At 49.7% G+C, this 16,476-nt stretch overlaps 2 protein-coding genes across 2 annotated transcripts in view; both read right to left on the bottom strand.

Annotated features, from left to right (window-relative positions):
- LOC148162124 (voltage-dependent N-type calcium channel subunit alpha-1B-like) overlaps positions 1 to 13,936 on the bottom strand; it is a 22,905-nt gene extending 8,969 nt beyond the window's left edge. The window contains exons 1-3 of the mRNA XM_088020179.1: positions 13,879 to 13,936; positions 12,880 to 13,081; positions 913 to 1,015 (exon numbers count right to left, since the gene is read on the bottom strand). Coding sequence (XP_087876305.1) covers positions 913 to 986 — 74 coding nt within the window. The 5' untranslated portion in view covers positions 987 to 1,015; positions 12,880 to 13,081; positions 13,879 to 13,936. The remainder of the gene's footprint in view (positions 1 to 912; positions 1,016 to 12,879; positions 13,082 to 13,878) is intronic.
- LOC114203915 (histo-blood group ABO system transferase 2-like) overlaps positions 6,872 to 16,476 on the bottom strand; it is a 29,174-nt gene continuing 19,569 nt past the window's right edge. Inside the window, exon 5 of the mRNA XM_088020103.1 lies at positions 6,872 to 6,926. Within this exon, the coding sequence (XP_087876229.1) occupies positions 6,872 to 6,926 (55 nt within the window). The remainder of the gene's footprint in view (positions 6,927 to 16,476) is intronic.

Genomic DNA, 16,476 nt, shown 5'->3' on the forward strand with positions numbered 1-16,476 from the left:
CCCCAGGACAGGTGGAGGCCCAGGAGTTCTGCCCTGCCTGCTTACTCCTGGCTCACACCTGCTCAGGCCCAGCTCACCAGTTCATACCCAGCTTCACCTGCCTTTAGAAAGCCCTGGGCTCCTGGCACAGCACTGAGCCTACCTTCTGAGCGGTGGTCCTCCCAGCCCCAAAGGAAGTCCCCAGTCATCCAGTGTGGCACTGAATACATACATCCCTCTGTCTACCCTTAACTGAGGCCAGAAGTGTAGCACAGGGAGACACCAAATAGACCCATCCTCCCTCTGGCCTTCAGCCACTCAAAAACGATTTTCAGGAGATCACTATGCTGTGTACTTTGTCTTAATCTCATCCTCTTTCCAGGTTGCCCGCCAGAAGGCAGAGCCATGTCTTACCTGGTAGGTGCAAGAGACTATGGTGTATTTGCTGGAAGACTAGAACACAAACAGAGGCAGAGTTTGGGACTCCCTGCCCAAGCTGCCCCTCTGCTATAGCATGATCTGCTACAATGAGCCAGTGAGCACTCACATGGGCCACCCTTCTCCTGTGGACACTGTGAACAGTGTCAGCAGAACCCAGAGCACCCGTACCCGAACCCTAACCCATACCTTAACCCGTACCCTAACCCATACCCTAACCCATACCCTTACCCCTAACCCCTAAACCCAAACCCTACACCCTAACCCTAGGCCCTAACACTAACCCTGGCCCTACCCTAGGCCCTAACCCTAACCTTAACCCTAGGCCCTACACCCTAACCCCTATGCCCTAACTGCTACGCGCTAACCCGTAGGCCCTAACCCCTACGCCCTAATCCCTACACTCTAACCCCTAGGCCCTAACCCCAACCCTAGGTTGGCTCCTGAGTGCTTTGTTCCCTCGGGCTCGCTCCAGAGCAACACCAGAGGACTCACCTTCCACCCAGAAAGAAAGCCCGCTGTTTGGAACTCCGGAAAGGATTCACAGCAGGAGAACGCGGCATGCCCATCCCAGCGAACTCACACTTTCGGCGGTTCCCTGGCCAAAAAGAAGAGCAAGACACTCACGCTGACCCACGCCCTTAACCCCCACCGCCGGGAACCTCGACGCAGCGCTGGCACATCAGGCCTCCCGTGTCCCTATGTCCTAACACTCAGTCGAGGTTGGCTTCTGAGGGGTCAGTCCCCAGAACCTGGCTACAAAGCCCCAAAGATTCGGGACACCCGAGCAGTATCGGGGACTCAGGCTGCCACCCAGAAAGTAAACGCACCATTTGCTCTCCTGAAAGCAATCAGAGCAGGAGGACTCTGAATGCCCATCCCAAGGAATGCACAAATTTTGCGCCCTCTAGCGGCAAACCCTGAGCCTCACAATCAACCTCACCCAGGCCCTCCAGACAAACCCCGGGGAAGCAGGCCACAGTGCTGGTACGTCGGGCCTGCCGTGCCCCTAGGCCCTAACCCTATCCCTCGCTGGCTTCTGAGGGCTCTGGCCCCAGAGGCCTGGCTCTAAAGCCACAGGGGTTGGGGGCACCTGAGCAATACCAGAGGATGCAGCCTGTCCCACAGGAGGAAGCCGCACCGCTGGGAACTCGGGGCAAAGCTTTCCGAGTAGGAGCACTCTGCGTGCCCATCCCGGCGAAATGCCACTTTCAATGGCCCCCTGCCCGCAAACCCTGAGCCTCACTCTCACCCTGACCCATGCCCCCCACTCAGATCCCCCGTCCCCCAAAGCTTGCCCCAGCGGGGGCAGATGAGGGCTGAAACGACCCTAGACCGTTAGCCTATCCCTAGGTTGGCTTCTCAGCTTCTGTCCCCAGAAGCCTGGCTCCAAAGCCCCAGGGATGGCAATAACTGAGCAACACCAGAGGACTCAGCTTCCCAAAAAGAATTCAAAAACACTACTTGCAACTCCGGAGAGCGTTCAGAATACAACTCTGAATGCCCATCCCAGCCAATTCACAAATCTGGCGCCCTCTGGCAGCTGACCCTGAGCCTGACACTCAACCTAACCCACGGCCTCAACTCAGACCCCGGGAAGGTCATCACAGCGCCAGCACATCAGGCCTGTCATGCCCCTAAGCCTAACCCTAGGTTGGCTTCTGAGTGCTCTGTCCCCAGAGCCTGTATCCAAAGCCCCAAGGATTCAGAACACCTGAGCCATTTCAATGGAGTCAGGCTGCCACCCAGAAGAAAAATGCGCCATTTGGAACTATGGAAAGGATTCAGAGCAGGAGACCTCAGCATGCTCAACCCAGTCATAACCCACATCTATTGGCCCCCTGGCAGCACACCCTGACCCTGCCACTCACCCTGAACAATGCCATCAACACAGACCTCTGGGAAGCTCTCCCCAGTGTGGACACGTACAGTTCGCCCTGACCCTAGGCCTTATAAACACAGGTTGGTTTCCTAGGGTTGTGTCTCCAGAGACCTGGCTCCTAAGCACTATAGATGGGGACATCTGAGCAATACAAGAGGACACAGCCGGCCACCCTGGAGGAAACCACGCCAATTGGAACCCCAGAAAGCATTCACAGCAGGAGATGTTTGCATGCCAATTCCAGCGAACCTCAACATTCAGAGGACACCCGGCCACCAACCCTGAGCTTGACACTCACCCTGATTCATGCCTTCAACTCAGACCCCAGCTCGCCACAGTGCTGGCACATCGACTGCCATGCCCCTACAGCCTAACCCTAATCCTAGGTAGGCTTCTGAGGTTTCTTTCCCCAGAGACCTGGCTCCAAAGCCTCAGGGATTCGGGACAGCAGTGCAATACGAGAGGACTCAACCTGCCACCCAGATGGATAACACACTATTTGGAACTCAAGAAAAGATTCAGAGTAGGAAAACTCTGCATGCCCATCCCAGCGTACCCCTACTTTCAGTGGCTGCAAACCCTGACCTTAATCTCACTGTGACCCACGTGGTCAACTCATGCCCCTGGGAAGCATTCCACGGCACAAGCCGATTGGACCTGCCACACCCATAGGCCCTAACCCTTACTCAGGGTTTGCTTCTGTGGGCTCTGTCTCCAGAGGCCTGGCAATAAAGCCCCAGGGATTGATGACACATGGGAAATACCAAAGAACTCAGCCTGCCACCCAGAAGGAAACTGTGCCATTTGGAAACCTGGAAAGCATTCAGAGCAGGAGAACCCTACTTGCCCATCCCAGCGAAACCCCACGTTCAGGGGTCCCCTGGCGGCATACCCTGAGCCTGACACTCACTCTGACCCATCCCCCAACTGAGAGCCCTGGGAAGCATGACACAGTGTTGGCAGATGTGGCTGAAATAACCCTACGCCATTATCCTAACCCTAGGTTGGCTTCTGAGGGATCCGTCCCCAGAGGCCTGGCTCCAAAGTCCCAGGAAATGGGACACCTGAGCAATACCAGGGGACTCAGGCTGTCACCCAGAAGGAAACCGCACCATTTGGACTGCGGGAAGCGTTCAGAGCAGGAGTGCACTGCACGCACATTAAAGCACACCTGCACTTTCATTGGCCCCCTTGCCGCAAACCATGAGCTTCACACTCACACCGACACACGGCCTCAACTCAGACCCCCGGGAGGCTAGCCATAGTGCCCGTAGATTCAGCCTGCCAAGCCCCTAAGGCCCTACCATAACCTAGGTTTGCTTCTCAGGAGTCGGTTCTCAGAGGCCTGTTTCCAAAGCCCCAGGAATTGGGACCACCTGAGAAGGACCAGAAGACTCAGCCTACACCCAGAAGGAAACCTCACCGTTTGGACTCCAGAAAGCATTCAGGGCAAGAGAAACCTGCAATTCCACCCCATCCATCTCCCACATTCAGGGGTCGGGCCTAAAATCCTGGGCATGGCACTCACCCTGACCCATGCCCACAATTCGGCTCCCTGAGAAGCTCACCACACTGTTGGTAGATCGGGCCTGCCACGCACATAAGCCCTAACCTTAACCCTATTTTGGCTTGTGAAGGGTCTGTCCCCAGAGGCCTTCCTCTAAACTCCAGGGATTGGGGACAACTGAGCAATACCAGAGGACTCCGACTGACACACAGAAGGAAACCTCGCCATTGGGAACTCCGGAGGCCCATCCCAGCAAACCCCACTTTCAGCGGCCCCCTGGCCAAAATCCCTGGCATGACATTCATCCTGATCCACACCCTCAAATCCATCCCCTGGAAAGCCTGCCACAGTGCTAGCAGATCGGGCCTGTCATGCCCGTAGTCCCGAGCCCTAACCCTGGCTTGGGTTCTGATGGGTTTTTCCCCAGAGTCCCGGCTACAAAGCTCCGGGCACTGGGGACACCTCAATAATAGGAGAGAACTCAGGCTGCCACCGAGAAGGATCCTGCGTCATTTGGAACTACGGAAAGGTGTCTGTCCTGGAGAAATCTGCACGCCTATCCCGGCGAACCCCCACATTCCGCTGTACCTCAACAAGAACACTTGACAGTTCAATATGCATTTATGATAAAAACTCTAAACCATCTGGGTATAGAGGGAACACACCTCAAAATAACAAAGTCCATATATGAAAAACTCACAGCTGACATCATACCCAAGGGTGAAAAGCTGAAAACATTTCCACTAAGATCAAAAACAAGACAAAGAGGGCGCCCGTGTGGCTCAGATGGTTAACCGTCTGCCTTTGGCTTGGGTCACAATCCCAGGGTCCTGGGATCGAGTCCTGCATCGGGCTTCCTGCTAGACGGGGAGCCTGCTTCTCTCTCTGCCTCTGCCTCTCTCTCTCTGACTCTCATGAATAAATATAAAACATATTATATAAAAGACAAAAAAACAAGACAAAGATGCCCACTCTCATCACTTTCATTCAACACAGTATTGAAAGACCTAGCCAAAGCATTCAGACAAAAAGAAAAGAAAGAAAGAAAGAAAAGACGAAATCCAAATAGGAAAACTGTCACTGTTTGCAAAGGACATACTATATATAGAATTCCATAGAGATTCCAACAAAACTGTTAGAATCAACAAAATCAGTAAAGCTGCAGGATACAAAGGCAATATACAGAGACCTGTTGCATTTCTTTTTTTAAAGACTTTATTTGACAGAGAGAGACAGGACAAGCAGGGTGAGCAGCAGAGGGAGAGGGAGATGCAGACTCCCCACTGAGCAGGAAGTCCACTGAGGGTCTCGATGACAGCACCCCGGGATGGTGACCTGAGCCAAAGACAGATGCTTAACCGACCGAGCCACACAGGTGTCCCAACTTGTTGCATTTCTGTGTACTGATGACAAACCTTCACAGAGAGAAAATAAGAAAGCAATGCCATTTACAATTGCATCAAGAAAAAAAAAACCTAGGAGAAAAGTAACCAAGAATGAGAAAGACCTGGTACACTGAACACATGTTGCAAAAGGAAGGAAAAACACATGCATGTTGAGGGGGCGTGTATGGGTCAAAGAAACAGAGGACGACACAAATAAACGGAAGCATTCGTCCTGCTCATTAACCGGAAGAGTTAATCATGTTCACATGTCCACAGCAACCAAAGCAATCTACAGATGTGATGAAATCCCGATCTGAATTCCAGTGCCATTATTCAAAGAAATAGAAGACAGTCCTAAAATTCATATGGAATCACAGAAGACACCAAATACCCAGAGCAACCTGGAGAAAGAAGAGAGCAGGAGTCACCACACGCCCGGATTTCAAGCTAGATTACAAAGCTGTGCTCATCAAAACTGTATGGTGCTGACATAGAAACAGACACACAGGTCAATGGAACCGAATAGAAAGCTCAGGAAATGATAATCACAGCACTTTGGGCAGAGTGTACTCATTAGAGTCAGTACATTAAAGGTATATTTAGACTTAGCTCTGATATAATTATTATTAACTCTGAACGAGAATTAATATTTATCTCCTGTTTCAACAGCTGATTCCAATAAATGCATTTCTTTAAACTTGTTTTATATAAACACATATTATTAAATAAGAGTGATTTAGAATCCACGTTTTTAAGAAATATTAAAATCACTTTAATAAACCTATCAGGGAAAAGAAACAGAGATATCAATCATCACAACTGACAGCATCACAAAAGACAATCAGACACAATCTCTGATCTGATGGAAGAATATAACATTTTGAGTAGTTCTGCCCAAATGTTAAACCTGTTGAAAGCTATAAATCCGGCAAGTCATTTACAAAAACACACGAGAGAAATGTCCTAACAAATAGTATGAACATGTAATCAATAAAGTCCACACTGCATATATTCCAACAGGAAAAAATACTTTCCCAAAAAATAAACTGTAAAACAAAAAAATGAAGGAGGAGGAGAAGGAAGAGGAAGAGGAGGAGAAGAAGAAGAAGAAGAAACCTGAGAAACTAACCCACACATGTATGGCCTTAACTTACGACACAGGAGCAGAAAATATACAACGGGGAAAGGACTGCCTCTTCAGTGAACGGTCCCGGAAAACCGCACACTACATGCAGAAGAATGGAGCTGGATCGCTTTCTGACAGCACACACAAAAATTTTAAATGGATGAATGACTTGAATACAAGACCGGAATCCATAAACCTCCGAGAACAAAACACAGGTAGTGAGTTTCTCGACATTGGTTTTGGCAAAGAGTCTTTTAGATCGGACACCAAAGGCAAAGGCAACAAATGCAAAAATAAACAAGGGGAACGACATCAAACTGAAATTTCTACATGGCAAAAGAAACCATCAAAACTTAAAAGGCAACCTACCCAATGAGAAAAAAAAATCTGCAAATCATATGTATGAGAAGAGGCTAATATCCAAAATATACAAAACACTCATACAAATCAAAACAGACAAAAAAACCTGTATAAAAAATGGGGAGAATATGTGAATACTTTCCAAAGATGGCACCCAGGTGGTCAAAAGACACAGAAAAAGTTGTTCAACATCACTAATCGTCGTCAGGGAAACCTAAGTCAAACCCATAATCCGCTATCTCCCCACACCTGTCGGGATGGCATTTGTCCCAGAGACAGACACCAGGTGTGGTCAAGGGTGTGTAGACAAGGGGACCCTGTGCACTGTTGGTGGGAATGTACATTGGTACAGCACCTGTGACAAAGAGTATGGAGGTTCCTGGAAAAATGAATACAACTACCACATGACCCAGTGATTGCTCTGGGTGGATTTATTTGGAGAACACAAAAACACTACCTCAAAAAGATAGATGCACTCCCATGTTCACTGCAGCATTCTTCACAGTAGCCAGACATGGAAACAGAGACCTTGGGAGCATTATGCTAAGTAACTCAGACACAGAAAGACAAATACCAGATGTTCATGGACGTTCCACATGGAAAAAAAAATACTGAATGCACAGATACTGAGAACAGATTGCTGGTTGCCAGATCCAGGGATGGGGGAGGAATGGGGGAAGGTGGTCAAAGGCACAATGTTTGGGCGCCTGGGTGGCTCAGTTGGTTAAGCGACTGCCTTTGGCTCAGGAGTCCCGGGATCGAGACCCACATCAGGCTCCCGGCTCAGCAGAGAGTCTGCTTCTCCCTCTGACCCTCTTCCCTCCCGTACTATCTCTCATTCTCTCTCTCTAATAAATAAATAAAATCTTAAAAAAAAAGGCAAAATGTTTGAGTGATAAAATGCATAAGTCATGGAACGTTCTGTGCAGCATGGAGACTAAAGCTAACCCTGCAGGATGGCGTACAGGTTCCCCCGCTATTTGAAAGTAGTTTCCTTCCTTCCTAGGAAGGAAACCTCTCACAGCAAGAATGGTGTAGACCAAAGGAGGAATTACCATTCATTTCTACAGAAAAAAATAGCGTGCTCAGGCTCCAAAAACGACTTCTCTTTGGCTTTTCCTAGGCCTCGGGACACGACTTCCTAACAGATGCCCAAAATAAATGGAGATGAAGCACAGCAGATGCTCACAGACACAATTCAAAGTGCTGGGGGCTGGACGTGGAGAGCGGTTCCCAGGAAAGACCTGGTTGAGGTGCACGCTGCCCCTGCAGTGGCTCCCCGCAAAACAGATGATGAACGCAATGCTCACTTTTCGACTTTTTTCATAAGAGCAAAATCCTCTTCAGGATTCCTCCTGTTATTGAAGCTGGGTAATGAAACAGATCTTTAAAAAAAAAAAAAAAAGCCATGTGTACCGTGAACTTTTAAAAAGTGGGGGATATTGTACTTGAAAGTCGCTGAGGGAGTAGATGTTAACTGTTCTCCTGGACACGCACATCAGCAGATCCACCGTGAAAGGCACCTTCCTGAGCATGCGGAACACAGACGACCTCCTACCCCCAGAAACCTCCTCCTTCTCCTCGCTCAGGACAACCAGCCACAGCTGGGAGTTACCCCAATTCCTCTTTCTCCCATTCCCAGTATCTAACCCATCAGCAAATCCGGTGAGCTCCTTCTTAAACGTACCCAGAATAGGACTGACCACTCCTTCCAAGGCCACCTATCTGGTCCACACTAGAGGCCATCTCTTGCCTGAGTTCCTGGAAAAGCTTCATCATGGACCTCCCCTGCCCATCCTCAATCCTCTGTCATCTATTCTCAACACTGTAGCCAGGATGGCCCAGTGAAACAGGGTCCCATGGGGTCACAGCACTGCAATGGCTTTCTGTCTCCCTCTGTCACCTCCCTGAGGTGATGTCCTAAGCTGTCTCCCGTGGCCACAGGGCCTTCTTGCTACTTCTGGACATACCTGGTACGCTCCTGCCCCGGGACTTATACACATGCTTTCCTTCCGTTTAGAATGCTCTTGATGTGATATCACTCACCTTCTTTAGATCTTGACTCAAGGATCACCTTCCCAGTGAAGTCCCACCTGGCTCTATGTGAATAGCAAGCACCACCCTTACCTCCCCTGCAGCACCCCAGCCCCGTCTCCTGCTCCGTATTTCCGTAGCAGTTATCACAGTCACCAGTCCATCTCGGCAGGGCAGAAACGAAGGCCTACACTGACGCTTTCACCACTGACTCCCTCCGATTTCCTGGTCCAAAGCCCCGGGGGAAAAGGTGCCCCAGGGCTCTGGCACAGCCAGGATGCCAAGGACCAGGGGTCCATCGACTGCACCCTGAACACTATCAGGAAAATGAGCCACACGAGGAATCCACCTGCCCATGAGACCTGAAGCCAGACACCTTCCTCAATTACAGGTGAGCATTCACACTTCCTCTCCTTGCCTGAGGTGCTCATCTGAGAAAGCTGAACAGAGACCCATCCCAGGATCCAACTCTCCCTCTGGCCAAGGTCCTGGGAAACAGACATCTCTCCTCCCTGCACCAACCACCTGGGATTGACGTCCGGAATACTCCGGCGGTCAGGCAGAGTGGTGCACCTGTCCCTCTTTCCTGCGATATCATCACAAACCAGGCTGTGCTGCACATTTTCCAGGAAGGAGCCTGCAGCGGCATCAACAGGCCGACCAGGCTCGGCCTCAGTCTCGCACATCAGGCCCCATGCAGAAGTAGAACTGCACGGATACTGGTGTCCTGTGTGGCCTCGGAACCTAACGGTAGGAGCTGAGATTTCAGTTCCAGATGAAAAGCGACCTCTTGCACACAGCACAGGAATGTGGAGAGGATTTCTCAGGGGTGGGGCTCTGGAAGAACTGCTTCTGCTGACTGAATTCACACACACCAGGCAGAGGACATCTGCTGTGCCTCCTCTGAGGAAGCAGGGGCACAATGGGCAAGAATCGATAATGCTGCCTGTGGGCTGCTTCCCACCAACCACCCTGCTGAGCCGAGGGCTCAAGCACTAAACAGGAAGCAACTCTCTCATCACATCTGCAGCAGGAGGGCTGGCCAGGGAGTACAGCCCAGTCCCTGTCCCTGTAGCAAGCTGGCCTGCCCATCATGAGCAATGGTCCACCACCACGGCATCACAACCTCCCAGCTATCTGATCCGACTACCCTGCCAGGCTCAGACCTGCTCACACAGTGAGTCATAAGACCCAGCGACGTCTTTCCACTGCAACTCAATGCTTCTCACAGAGAAGCAAACTCCAGCCTCACAAATGTGCTCACCATTAGCTCTGGAATTCCCTGGGTGGCGTCTACACTGGCCCACACAGGTGTCCCATCCAGACCACTCCACAAGTACCCTAGGGTTTCAAGCCACTTTCAAACTGCCCTTAGAAAGGCAGGAACTAGCTCGATTAGGCACACCAGCCAAGTGACTCGATGTGCTGGAAACTCGGACAACATCCTCGCTGAACACCAAGGCTTCCAAGTCCAAGCTTCAAACCTTCGCTCACTGGGCATTGAGCACCATGTCGGCATCAACACTGGTCTTGCAATTCACTTGTCTCCCATTCCTTAAAATCAGAAACCAAGCTCCAGTCACCACTCTATTTTCCCTCCAGAAAAAATAAGGCAAATGACAGAATAAAACACTATGTGTGCACAGCACACTTCTAATCGAAATATAATTCCTTGGTCTTTCTCATACGGGCAGCCCTACATTACCCATACTAATGAGAGAGGCCACGAGTTCAATCATTATATATATATATTTGATCTTGTGTTTTTCTTTACGATATTTGTATCTCAAAGTCAATGTCTATATTGTTTTCTCAAAATAATAATAATAATAATAATAATAATGACATGGTCACATAAGGGTCTGGATCTCCATAGCCATACAATATGGCTTGGTCCAGATAAGGATGAAGACACTACCTCAGCCCACGAAGTGAAGCCCTTTCCCTCAGGGATCCCGACACGCCTCACGGGATGATGAGTTCCTTTGCTACATGGAGTTGTCCGAGTACAAAGGATGCAGGCACGCTCCAGGATTCCTTCCATTTTCTTCACAAATTCCCCAGCTCAAGTCACAAGTGACTCACCGGGTCAAGCTTCCAGAGCCCAGGATGGGCCACCAGGTAAGCAGCCCCCTCAGGGAAGGCTAACAGGGGGCTCGATTTCCGTTGGGAGCACGATGCACCACTCCACGAGCTCCTGAAAAACCTACACTCCTTCTCCATGTGCCCCTCTCACAAAGGGCAGGGCACCTTGTTACAGCTCTGAGGCTGTGTTTTACTTTAAAACATGATTTCTAGTATCGGAATGTGGTTCATGGAAGAGGAAAACATGAACACCCACCAAGCATTCTCATAATATTTCGGAAGATTATTTTCCCACTGTTTAATTAAATCGAGATATAAAAACACACAGATAGCCCCTTCCACTAGCAGGTATGATTCACTTTGGTGATGGAAAGAAGAGCAGGAAATAAAAGAGTAACAGATGTTCCGATGACCCGTCATTTCCATAATCAAAATTTTGAAACTTCACACACACTCAAAGAAAGAAGCTCAAACAAACGTCTTGGCCTGGCACCTCTGAGACGTCTGAACTGGAGTGACAGGGACAGACGATGATGTCGTGTATGTTGGGTGAGGCTGGTGGCACAGAAGAAGGTGCTCGGCCAGCTCTCCACCTGGGCCTCACCTGTCCTCGGCCAGGAACCTCCTCATGGCCCTCCACCTGTCACCACTCTCACTTGGGAGACCCAAAGCCACCCCTGGAGCCCGCCCTGCCGACACCCTTCTGCTCGATGCACTCAGCTCTCCTCTGAGACCCCTGTCAGCTTTACCCAGACCTGGAACTCCCCCATCCGCTGCACAGCTCCAGGACTCCCCTCTTCTTCCAAAATGACACTGGCCCAAGGCTTTCATGAGAAAGGTGGAAGGCTACCCAATGAATGGTTCACTACTTTCCCCTTCTGTCGTATTTCTCTCCAATTACCTTCCTACCTGGGCAAACTGTAAGGAACGTATCAATGGAACATGGACATGCTATGAGACCTGCTTCTTTCATTGCAGCCTTCTGAGGACTCCTTGTACAATAAAACACCGTATCCTATGACGGGGGGGGTTAAAACCTTTATTCACAGAATAACACAGCCCAAATCACCTCATTTTTAATTGCTCTTCATCAGGCAGAACAGTTTCTGTGGAAAAAGCCTTTCCATAGATATTAGATGCCAGCAATTTCATAAGGAGTCAATGGAAGCTCTGTGGGATAACCTGACTCACCTAGGGTCAGGCAAGCAGTTCCAGAACTCAACCCAGTGCTCCTGACGCCAAGCCCCTTGATGCCACCAGCATCCAGAATTCTCAAAGACTCTCCTTCTGACTCCACCACCAAAGAAGCTACAGAGAAAATCAGCATGTCAAAATATCTAGATGACACATATAGAAAAACTAGAAAGTCAAGCTCAACTTTTTTTTTTTTAAAGATTTTATTTATTTATTTGACAGAGAGACACAGCGAGAGAGGGAACACAAGCGGGGGGAGTGGGAGAGGGAGAAGCAGGCTTCCCATGGAGCAGGGAGCCCGATGCGGGGCTCGATCCCAGGACCCCGGGATCATGACCTGAGCCGAAGGCAGACGCTTAATGACCGAGCCACCCAGGCGCCCCTCAAGCTCAACTTTTAAACAGTAAAAGGCTGCTTTGAATAATTTTGATTTTTCCCTCGACCCTAATTGTAACTCTTCTGATGAAAAGACTAATCAATTATGAAACATCACCTTTGACAAATGACAAGACATCATCCGAGTCTGTATCCTACGACAAAAAGCCAACTAACTCTAGATGCTGGCCACTCAACCATATCCTAGGCCCAAATGAATAAACGCTGTTAGATGAAGGAACAAATGATATGTTAAAAACACACAAAGAGTAAATTTCACCTTCCCTTTCTAATAAAGGTTACTTCTAGGAAACAGATAATCAGAATCTATTTTGTAAGCAGTAAGTGAATAGAGAAAATGGGATCCCCTGCACCTGCAATCTTCTACCTGCAGGGAAATTAACTAACTCCTGCACCAAATGGAGAATGCTGACAGCTACTGAAGTTTTACTTCATGGCTCAACTAGAGAAAAGAGGAAAGCCCAGGAGGTTTGGGGTTCACGAGAGGTTTTACCTCCTGTCCTGACATGATGATGACACTGTGCCAAATGGACCTGCTGCTTTCTCTGAACGCTGACATCCTGTGACAAGCTGCATCACTGACTCACATGCTGATGTTCAGAACTTCAGGTCTCCTGGAGCCAGAGCAGAGAAGTGCTGTCGGGTGGGGATGAGAAGGCACCTCCGACCTATGGCCTGCAAACCTGCTCCGGTTTCTGGGAGAAGGGGAAACACATGCTTGTTTTTTAAGTAGTCATTATCTTCATTCTAGTGTAGACCAATGACTTTGACATTTTTGGAAAAGCGAAATTACTCTTCCAAATGAACACCTCAACTCATCTGTTCCTCATGCCACTTGAGTGGAGTCTGGTTTACTCCAGCCTCCAGGCCGCCACCTGGAGGATCCTCCTGCACCACCCAGTCAGCCCATTACCACCATCCCCAGGGGACACGGGGCACAATGCTGAAGTTGGGGGATGACTCTGGGGCTTGTTGCCACCGCACCTGTGCCTGGGGGAGCAGGAACACGGAGGGCCCTCCCAGACGATCATAAGGGGCCATTACCACCATCCCCCTGAGGACATGGGGCACAATGCTGAAGTTGGGGGATGACTCTGGGGCTTGTTGCCACCGCAACTGTGCCTAGGGGAGCAGGGGACACCCTGCTGAACTCGGGGTGCTGCTCAAGGTCCATTACCTGCACTGTGCCAGGGGACAGGGGGCACCCCACTTGAAGTAGGGGACTGTGTGCGGTCCTTACGTGCACTCTTCCAGGGGAACGAGGCAAACCCTGAAATGTCCGCAACCCATCCCCCAAAAACTCGGGTGAGCGGGGCCCTGGAGTTCACGGGGCTGGGGGATACCGCCAGTTGAAGGGCTTTCAAGGGAAAAAGAAAACTCATCTGAGTTCGCGGGATTAGCTCGCTCCCCGCCGCCTTCGAGAACCCCCAACTCCCACCCAGGGCGCACCCTGCCCCCGGGACCCCCACCCCAGCCCACAGCGCGCTCTCACCCAGCCGCGAACGCCACAGGTGAACTCTCTGGGAGCGGGCCCAGCTGCCCGACCTCTGCAACCCCGGGGCAGCTCCGGGTCCTCCCGCAGAGGTAGCTCCACCCCCACGCGGTGACTGGTCGGGGAGGGTGGTGCCCCGAGCCCATTGGATGCCGCGCCTGCCTCTACCGGCCAACCCGCCCTCACGCCCGCGGCTCCCCGCGACCGCAGACGGTCCAGGAGGCCCCTCCTCAAGCCAGCACCTGGCTTGGCGGCGCAGGCATGGGCGGGGGTTATGGGCGGGGTCCGCCCCAGGCACACACCCGGCCCATTCCGCGGACGCCTCTGGCTACAGACACCCCCAGAGCCCTGCCCCTTCCCTTCCTGCACCAACCCTGCCTGCAGAGCTGTTCCTGGCCCCCCGCAAGGTCAGCCCCACTCGGACCTTCCGAGGCTTTGGGCTTTAGGAAATGCAATGGTTTCACGCATTTCCAAGGCAGTTTTAAACCCAAAAAGTAATTCTCTAGGCGGGAAGAGCTTCACTTTCTGGTCTCACCCATGGAGTGGATAGTGCTTCTTGGACCTTCAAAGCATCCTTGTAGGATGAGCCCGTTTATGCTGGAATATATATATACATATGCTTGGTTCTGCAGGGAAGCTCCAGGATGAAGAACAGCCGCCCTTCTGTGCTGTTGGAGTCGTGAACCAGGAACATTTATTTTTCACTTAAAATGAAAACGTATTGTTATTGTCGACACTAAATGAGCAAACCCTTTTAAACAGCTGAGAGAGAAAGGAAGAGAGTTTTATTCAAACCCACCGCAGGACAGCTGCCTGGGAGACACAATCTCCAGAAAGAAGGGAGTGCTCCGGGGAAGGAACATCTGGGGCAGGTTTATATATTTGTTCTGTGTTGTTTTACATACAGAGTTACACATCGTCATGAGGGAGAACGTTCCAGAAACTTATAGACTTCTTCCTATGCTTTCCGTTTGTGCAAGTCGGTATGACTTTAATCTTATGGGCGCCAGAGAGGTTCTTCCGTTTTTCTTATCTTTATGTTTGCAATGGCATTTTTGGGTTATCTTTTTCTTCTCAAACCAGATGTACAATATGTGCTTGGGACAGAAATAGGACCCACGCTCTGAGGTTTTGCCCATTCGGAACTTGGTAAAATGTTAAAGGATAGCTTCTCTGGGAGCCCAGGATCCGGGCCCATGGATGGTAAAAGATTAAAATTTCCATTATCATTAGAATTACTACTCAAGGGAGGAACTTGAGACAAAAGGACCTTTAACGATAGTACCAAGAAATCAAAATGATGCCTACAGAAGTTTACCTGTTCCATGGTCCACACGGGTAACAGAGGGGTTCAGAGACGCTGGGCTCCTCCCCTTCTCCTGCCCAAATCTCTGAAGCACACAGATAACTTAAAGTCAGAATTTTAGAACTACTAGACATCTTAGAGATGTCTGGCACCATTCCCTTAGACTACAGAATAAAACAGAGTAGCTCATTTTCACAGCACTAATGGAAACATGAAGTGCTCCTAAAGCTTGGATACACTGTCTCAGTTCTTTCCTTGCTGATTTTGACTAATGTAAGTCTTAGTCATACCATATAAACGCTACGATGGTTGGGAAGGAAATAATCGTAGCTAAGGGACTATTTCAGCTGTGTTTATAAGCACGGTCTCACTTTGTAGAAGAGGCTGAGCTGAGTGTTTTTAAATACTATTTCAGACCTCTCTTACGGTACACTCTGATCATACCAGAGCCTGAATCAACTAAAAAAAGATAGTTCTTTCAGTAACTGTAATATTAGAAAAATATTATAATGTCTCTATTCCTAGAGATCGTGGAGTATCTCACTCAAAGATCCTTCAATTACGATGGGCAGAGGTTAAAAGGCCAACTGAATTCATTCCAGTTGGCCACACAACATAAAATTCCTGATCCTTGATATGTTTCCAGATAGAGAAGACCAGAGATAAGAGGGAAATAGCAGGGCGCCTGGGTGGCTCAGTTGGTTAAGCGACTGCCCTCGGCTCAGGTCATGATCCTAGAGTCCCAGGATCGAGTCCCACATCAGGCTCCCTGCTCGGCGGGGGGTCTGCTTCTCCCTCTGACCCTCCCGCTCTTGCGCTCTGTCGTTCTCTCTCTCTCTCAAATAAATAAATAAAACCTTAAAAAAAAAAAGAGGGAAATAGTACCGTGTATGGAATAACAAAGGATTTGGAGTCAGTTTGGAGATCCCACTTAGGTCTCTGACACTCAAATCCTCTGTGACTCGTATCGTTTCTGAGCCCCTGACTTACCATCTAGAAAATGTGACTAATAATACCTACCTCATAGTTTAGAAGTTCAAGAGGGAGAATTCCACAAGAGCCAGTGTGATGGCGCTCAACGGCAGGTGCTCAGGAAGCCATAATTACTATTTGGATCTATTTCTTTTCCAGATAAATGAACACGTGTTGAAACCCTATTTCTAATAGATGACTCATAAGATGATTTTCAAACCTTAAGGAAGGTCAAGAAGCTGCTATTGTGTCATCTTTCACTCAGAAATCATGTTGTTGGACTGGTGAGGACAATACAATAGCACCATCGTCACTAGGAG

The sequence above is a fragment of the Eumetopias jubatus genome, unplaced genomic scaffold (assembly GCF_037043125.1).
Source record: "Eumetopias jubatus isolate StellerSeaLion01/CBP00866 unplaced genomic scaffold, mEumJub1_p1.0 scaffold_17, whole genome shotgun sequence".
Lineage (NCBI taxonomy): Eukaryota > Metazoa > Chordata > Mammalia > Carnivora > Otariidae > Eumetopias > Eumetopias jubatus.